General features: G+C 56.7%; 1 protein-coding gene and 1 non-coding gene across 2 annotated transcripts; both read right to left on the reverse strand.

Annotated features, from left to right (window-relative positions):
* Window positions 1–1,685: 1,685 nt before the first annotated feature.
* Window positions 1,686–6,204, reverse strand: RPL13 (ribosomal protein L13). Its single transcript, XM_026857039.1, has 5 exons — window positions 6,024–6,204; window positions 5,453–5,594; window positions 4,007–4,180; window positions 2,848–2,904; window positions 1,686–1,890 (listed from the first exon to the last, which is right to left on the reverse strand). The coding sequence occupies exons 1-5, from the start codon at window positions 6,125–6,127 to the stop codon at window positions 1,732–1,734; spliced, it is 636 nt and encodes a 211-aa protein (XP_026712840.1). The 5' UTR covers window positions 6,128–6,204; the 3' UTR covers window positions 1,686–1,731.
* LOC113484649 lies at window positions 5,745–5,826 on the reverse strand. Its single transcript, XR_003399254.1, has one exon. It is a non-coding gene; the product is annotated as a small nucleolar RNA MBII-202 (small nucleolar RNA).
* Window positions 6,205–6,255: the final 51 nt, after the last annotated feature.

Here is a 6,255-nt window from a genome sequence, read left to right on the forward strand (position 1 = left end):
GCTGCGGGCCGGGGTCGGGTGCCAGCCGGAGCCCGTGTGCCAGCCGGAGCTGCCGCCGCTGCCACCTCCACACAACTGACTCAAGCTGCAGTTCGGGAGCGGAGCCCTAAGAGGGAGACGACAAGCTCCGTTAACTGCCTCGCTGCCGGCCCCGGCGCAGAGCCCCCCCGCGGGCACCGGGGCTCAGCGGGGTCCCCGGTGCTGTTGGCGGTGCCAGGGCAGGTGCTCCCGCTCCAGACGAGCCCCCCCGTGGCACAGTCCTGGCCCCCCCGCGCCCCACACCCTTCCCAGATGCTCCCCGTGGGGTGCCCGAGGCCTGTCCGGCTCCTGGGTCCCCACGCTCTCAGCTGGCACCCCAGTGCAAGGATGGGGTGCCCCTAAACTGCCCCTCCCGCGTGCCGGAGCACCCAGGCCTGCACCCGCACACGTGCGGCCTCGGGTGCCCCATCCCTCAGCCGGGGGCTGTCCCGGCACCCCCACCCCAGCTCCGTGGTGCTGTCAGCTCAGCTTTATGGAAGATGATGTAATTAGCCCATGTTTGGAGGGATTAAAATGCAGATAGGGCTAAGGAGCAGGAGGGGCTGGGAAGGGCTAATCCCGGCCCGCGTGGCAGAAATAGGGCACCCTCCCTCCCCGCTCCTCCTGCAGCCCCACAGCGCCGAAAGGGGGGCAGCAGGATTGGGCCATGGGCTGGGGAGGGCGAGCTGGCCACCGTCACCCCTGTTCGGGCAACCTCGGGTTCACAGGGCTGTCGGGGCTCAGGCCGTGCGCTTGCCCCCGTACCAGAGCGCTTTGTGGCATCCCAGCCTCAAGTTTCTGTCACGCCGGTGCTGACGAAAACAAACGACTCCATTATCAGGGCACGGGCGCAGCCAGGCTGCGGAACGGCCCCAGAACTGATGAGCCAGCGAAGGGGCCAGGGCAGCGCTCCCCGGAGCGGGACGGACCCCCCCCAGCACAGCCCATCGCGTCCAACCCCACCTCAGCCCCCCAACAGCCGTGAGGACAGGCCAGAGCCCCCCACCCCTTCTCCCAAGGAGGGGCTGGGCTCCTCTTTGGTGCCACAGAGATTTCCCTTAAAAAACGACTTCACAGAGAGTGACTGCACACACCAGGGGCAAGCGGTGGCCAGCAGAGAACCCCTCCTGCCCCCTAAAAATGGGGGAGCAGGGCCCCAGGCAGGGGTAGCCCTGCTGTGGAGCCAGTCACCCCCCCAGCGAGCCCCAAGGTGGGGGTGAGGGGGCAGGCGGGTGCCCTGGGCACTCAGAGCACCCCTGGGTGACACCCACCCTGACCCCTGCAGTGCTTCGAGCAGAACCAGCTGCTCTGCCTCACCCAGAGGCAAGGAAAGGGTTAAATCTGGAATACCGGCATGGAAGAAGGTAAGTGGGAAGCAGTCAGAGCTTGTCAGGGAGGGGTATTGCAAAAAAAACCCCAAGAGGCAGCTGAAGAGGCCCTTTAGTGAGGCTGTGAAGTGAAGCAGAGAAGCAGAGGCCGTGCTGGAGGAGCCACACGAGGCCGAGGTGTGTTTTCACTGGCTTTCAGGGAATCTCGGAGCCTTTCATCACAGTAAATGAGGTTTCCCTCAGCCTACATCCCTCCACACCCCACGATCAGCACAGAGCAGGCAGAGGCAGCTCAGTTCTGTCTTATCTTGCCCTAAAAAGACAACACACTCGTATTTCTACGGTTTTGGGGTTTTTTTTAATGGACAGTTCTAGGGAGAACAGTTCATTTCTTCTTCTCCACATCCTGCTCAGCAGCTTCTTTAGCACGTTTTGCACGGATCCCAAAGAGCCGGGCGTTGGCCCGGGCCATGCGCAGGCTGGCAAAGGCCTTGAAGTTCTTCTCGTCTTCCGAGATGACACGGGCCTTCTCCCGTTTGAAAACCTAGAGGAGAGGATGAGGCAATCAGGCAGCACATCAGAGGCTCCCAGAAAAAAACACAAACCCCTACCGAAGGTCTGACACAATTAATCTCGCTACGTTTTCTACCAGCAGCCCCAGGACACTGCTCAGAATAGAGCGTTTGTGCCATCTACAGGCCTCGCCCCCGATCGTCACTCCGGCAGGGACCTCGTTTCAACCGGTTCTTAATTCGTCAGTGCAAGATCAGAACAGCCCAAAGAAAAAAAAACCCAAAAAACCACACAACACACAACCCAAAAAAAAAAAAACCCACAAAACCAAGCGCAACGTGAAGTCTGAGTCAGGTTTGTGGTGTTCTAGCAACAGCACCTTTCGGAAGCAGCGAGGGCGGAGAAAACGGTGACTACACAACCCAGGCGGGTGAGGCGCTGCCAGCACACAGCCCTCGCCCCAACCGCGACCCCAGGTGCTCTGAATTTCACAGGGCCGAGCCCCCCCCCAAAGGTCCGAGGGAACCAACAACCCTTGAACCTGCCCCGAGGACACAGGGGTGGCTTTGCCCTGCGCCCGCCCAGGGGCGGGGTTGGCGTGAGTTCAGCGTGCGGCGCCATGCTGCTCCCAGCTGTGATTTGGGGCCCAAGTGGACACATGCAGGATTATTCCCACCCAAAACATCTTGAGCTGAACCCCTGACAACGCTGCCCGGAGCTCTCCTCTGGACCCAGAAACACAGCTGGTAAGTTCAGCAAAGCTCCAACTAATGAGCTCTTCATGGTTTTGCTCTGTACAGAACCCAACAGCTCTTGGTAAGAGACAAGGCCAAGCTTGACCGGCTTGTTCCTGGCTTTTTTTTTGATCCAGGATGGGAAGTGTCTGGAGACAGCAACCCTGAACTGTTCAACAGCAAGGAGAGAATCCTCTCCGTGAAGCTCAAGCCTTAATTACATCACACAGACGATGTGATTTAATCACACTTACATTCTTGATTGGCATAACCGGCCCAGTCAGCTGCGTCGCCATCTTGAGTTCCTCAGCCTACATAACAAAAGGACAAAACCCACGATTTAAATAGTTTAAAACATCCTATAGCTGGGTTAGAAACGCTCCCTGTGTGCAGGCACCCAGCTGCAACACCCCATTAACAGTTCTGACCAGAGATTTACCACCGAGCAGCGGGGAGTTCAGCGCCCCAGCTGCGGGGAGTTTGGGCACAGACGTGCCGCATCGACAACCCGCGTTCTGCCTGGCCATCGACCGCCTGGATCCGCCCCGGGGAGCAGCGGCCTTCCCGTTCCGCCAGCTGGAAAAACGTTGACATCTACTGTGCCATTTTTAGTTTGATGCCCTGTGTGTTCCTCAGCAATTCCTTCTAAGGCTAATTTCAGCCTCTTGTAAGAGTACGGCACTAGACAAAAATGATTCAAGTTTTATTTTAGATAGCTGATTTGAAGTAAACAAATTTGAAACGGTATTTCAGGCACAAGTATCTGTACCTACTGGTACAGGAGCTCGAGGCCCTTCCTCCCCCATTCGGAGGAGCAGCCCCCTGAGCTCGGTGGGTGCCAGAGGCTGCACCATGGTTCAGTGGCTCAGTGCTGACAGCCTCTCCGGAAGATCAGGGACAGCCTGAGCCATGACCTGCACTGCCCCATGGGAAGCATCTATTGACCACAGGCAGAGCCAAGGACAGACACGGAAAGCTGACTACCCAAATGAAAAAAAATCTCGGTGAGATTTTAATGAAAAATGGTTTCCACGCTGCCGTCACCACAGAACTGGCACTCCAGATGGACTTTCTGACTATTAACTTCATAAACTAGAATTTGACTGGTTTCAACGATCGAAGCTCCAGCAGAGAAACCACCCGAGGAGTTCACTGAGCTGCATCCCCCAGCAGCACCACAGTCCCCAGTCTGCCCGAGGCCCCACCCTGACCCCGGAGATCCCCGGGTAAGGTGACTCTGCTAGGCCTGGCCTTGCGCTGGGCTCACTCATCCCCTGCATACACTGCTCCCCCTGGGGGGTTTCACCTCATAAAAAGCATTTAACTGCACCGGGATGGACTGATGACCGAACCTCAGAAAACCCGTTACCAGAAACAGCCCCCCGGACACGTTTCTAGCAGCCAAGTACTTACAGAGCTGTCGCCCTTCTTCGGCATAGCCGGCTTCCTCGGGAAGAGGATGAGCTTGGAGCGGTACTCCTTCAGCCTCTGCACGTTGGCTTGCAGGGACTCTGTAGACTTGTTACGTCGCCGGGGATCCACAGAGATTCCAATAGTCCGGGCAAACTTTTTGTTAATGCCAGCGAGCTGAAAAGAGAGCGCCCAGTGTCGGCACCCGCCAGCGCCTGCCGTCGCCGTGCTGCTGCGGGAGCTGCTCCGCCACCGGCCAGACAAGGGGTCAAGTGCAGCCACCACGGGCTGCGGAGCCCCGAGTAGGGCTCAGTGTCTGCTGGACGATGGGCAACGGGGACCCAGTGTCTGGGTTTTAATGACCAAAACACTCCAGCTTGACAGTAATTTTTGCAGATGGATTTCCTCAGGAGAGCAAAACGCTAGTCCTGAGTGATTATGAGGGGGACATTTACACTTTGGTACACGTGAGAAATGTATGAAGTCAGCAGGCGGGTGACTCTGGTTCCCCGAACACTGGAAGCTCCATTAAAGAAGGATTTTTTTTTGGACACCATCTTAAACAAGAAATAACCTCATATTCTGTTCAAAGGCAAACATCTGCATACCATTTTGTATTTCACCATTAACCAAAAATTAAGGAAAAATAAATGAAGCATTTGGCATCCAAAAGAGCCATTTTACTGCTTCAATGCACTAATCTCACTATTATAAATGTTTTAATTAGACACTGAACAACACACAAAACGCGGCTGCGGGTGCTGGCTGCCAGCAAGCCCTGATGTTTATTCCTGCCTGCTGTGTGGATCTCTGGGTGGGGGTTCCTGCAGACCCCACCACAATCCAGCCCTTAACAGCTCAGCACACCTGGGAAGCTCCCAGAGAAGTTTCTAAACCAACTCATAGCTACTGCATGAGAAACAGCCATGGCTACTCTGAAAAATTGCCTTTCCTGGCACAATATTCCCTACTTTGAAATAAACTGAACGGGATTTATTCGGTCCATGTCACGAACACGTTCACACCAGTTAAAAATCTTCAGGATTAGCTGAACTGTGTTTCACAGAGAAACCACCTAACTTAATGAAGAAGCTGTTAGTGCTTTTTCAACCCCCGCCAAAAATAAAAAAAAGGAAGTTTAGGAAGCTCAATTAAGGCTCTACCAGAATCTGATTTTAACAGAATTTTGTTTAAGCGACAATCTGACCACACAAACCGAGCATTTACTTTTCAAAGCAACCCTTCACTCTGACACACACTTACTACATCCCAGCCCAGAGTTACAAAGAAAACGCAACACGAGACATCGCTGCAGGCCGAGCCAGCCTCAGCTGACACCAACACCTTGGCAAGTCACTTCTGCCCCGTCTACGTGCAGAACAGGACAAAACAACTGAAATCAGGCTCAGAGCTAGTTTTATCGGGCTGGGGTCAGTCTTCTGTACTTACTTTAAGCTCTTCTAGGCTGAAGCCTCTGCCAGCACGAACTTTTTTGTGGTATCTGATAGTAGGGCACCTCACTATAGGCCGGATGGGCCCAGCCACGGGACGGGGAGCGATGCGGCGAGCCTTGGCCTGGCGGGCCTTCCTCCTGGGGGGTGAAGAGGACAGCCATCAGGAACGCTGCGCTTCTGCCCGATGTGCTGCTGCTCCCCTTGCAGGGAGGCATCTGCCACGCGGGGAGCACTCAGAAACATGCTCAGGGCTGGCCTAGCGGCTCAGCCGGGCCACTGCCCGCTTTACGGAACAGCTGCAGTCATCAGATATAGAAGGGTTCAAGGGAATCATCAACGCGGTACAGCGATTCCGGAGACGTCTCATCACTTGACTGCAGCTGGAGCGGCCCGACCCTGAGCGGAGCCCCCACACCGAAGGAGCCCCCTGCTGCCAGCCCAGCGCCTTTCACAACTTGTTTTAGGGGGAAGAGTTTAAAATAAAGACGCGGCGGTTCCTAAGCAGCCCGAGACGAGACAACCTCTACGCGAGCGGCGCCGGGGCAAACCGGGCCGCGGGCACTCACCTCCGGATCTTGCGGGCGGGCTGGTTGAACCATGTGGCCACTCGCCGCTGCCAGTCCTTGTGGAAGTGGGGCTTCAGGATCATGCCATTGCGGCTGGGCGCCATGGCTGCTGCGGCCTGCGGACACGGGCAGGGCTAAAAGCGGCCGCCGGACCCACCGGTGTACCGGAGCCGCGACGGCCTCTCCCCCCGCCGACCAGGACAGGGCCGCCCCGCAGGCCCGGCCCGCCCCA

The sequence above is a fragment of the Athene cunicularia genome (assembly GCF_003259725.1).
Source record: "Athene cunicularia isolate RWA chromosome 11 unlocalized genomic scaffold, athCun1 chr11_part2, whole genome shotgun sequence".
Classification (NCBI taxonomy): Eukaryota; Metazoa; Chordata; class Aves; order Strigiformes; family Strigidae; genus Athene; species Athene cunicularia.